This window comes from Rhincodon typus, chromosome 44 (genome assembly GCF_021869965.1).
Source record: "Rhincodon typus isolate 14 chromosome 44, sRhiTyp1.1, whole genome shotgun sequence".
Taxonomy (NCBI): domain Eukaryota; kingdom Metazoa; phylum Chordata; class Chondrichthyes; order Orectolobiformes; family Rhincodontidae; genus Rhincodon; species Rhincodon typus.
Window position 1 is genome coordinate 1,074,611 of NC_063375.1, and position 1,015 is coordinate 1,075,625.

Here is a 1,015-nt window from a genome sequence, read left to right on the forward strand (position 1 = left end):
CCATGGAGCTGAGGTTGTTGGGATGGGCATCAGCAGCTGTAAAAGGTCAGTGGACCCTGCCAAGGGGACTGTGTGTTTCACCAGCTCTGGTCCTCAGCCCATGCCCTCCTCGAGAGGCCCCTCTGAGCCACTGCAGTGTTTACACATATCAGTGCACTCACTGCTGTCGGGGAAATAATATTTTGGCTCAATTTGCTCACAGAAAGCTCCCACAGATATCAATGTGACCCAGACAACACACACAGGGCACGGACCCTCCGTCAATGCCCGCTCCCTCATCCTCTGTCGGCGCCTGCTCCCTCACCCTACGACGGCGCCCGCTCCCTCAGCACTGACTCTCTGACGGCGCCCGCTCCCTCAGCACTGACCCTCTGACGGCGCCCGCTCCCTCACCTTCCTCCAGTGTGGTGTATGCAGTGACTGTGTGCTCCGGGTGCCCAGAGAGCCAAGCATTGCAGGCATATTCTCCAAAGTCCTCCTGGCGCACAGAGTGGAAACTGAGGCGCGTGGTCCCGTCCAGGAGGCTGACGCTGAGTTGCTGCCTGTAGCTGGGGTTCAGGTAGTTGGCCGCTGGCTCACCCTGGTCCACCCGGGAGACAACCACACCCCCCCGGGCGGTCTCCCACTGCACGGCGTAGCTGTTGGCATCGCCAGCCTCCATCCGGCACTCCAGCTGGGCGGGGGCTCCCAGCCGCGCCCTCACCCTGCCCGAGCTGCTCAGGGACATCAGGGTGTGGTTGGCACTGTCGGAGGTGGTGGGCTCCAGTTCCAGCCGCGTGTCTGCAGGAGGGGAGGGGAGCAAGTCAGCGCCCAAAAGCTGAAAGCTGCCCTCTTGCACCCACCCCCGCCGCCCACCACCAACCTCTCCCCTTGGCCTCTGCCCACGCTCCCTCCCTCGCTCTATCAAGCTCAGCATCAATGCAGCCTTTCCCCTCCCTCTCAGTTACTCCTGCCCCTCTCCCTCCCTGTCTCTCCAATCCCCTCCCTACAGCTCTCTCTCCCTCTCTCCCACTAT

At 62.6% G+C, this 1,015-nt stretch overlaps 1 protein-coding gene across 1 annotated transcript in view; it reads right to left on the reverse strand.

Moving 5' to 3' along the window:
• The window catches only part of LOC125487714, a 9,154-nt gene that overhangs the window by 3,758 nt on the left and 4,381 nt on the right, over positions 1-1,015 (reverse strand). The window contains exon 2 of the mRNA XM_048619860.1: positions 394-780. Within this exon, the coding sequence (XP_048475817.1) occupies positions 394-780 (387 nt within the window). The remainder of the gene's footprint in view (positions 1-393; positions 781-1,015) is intronic.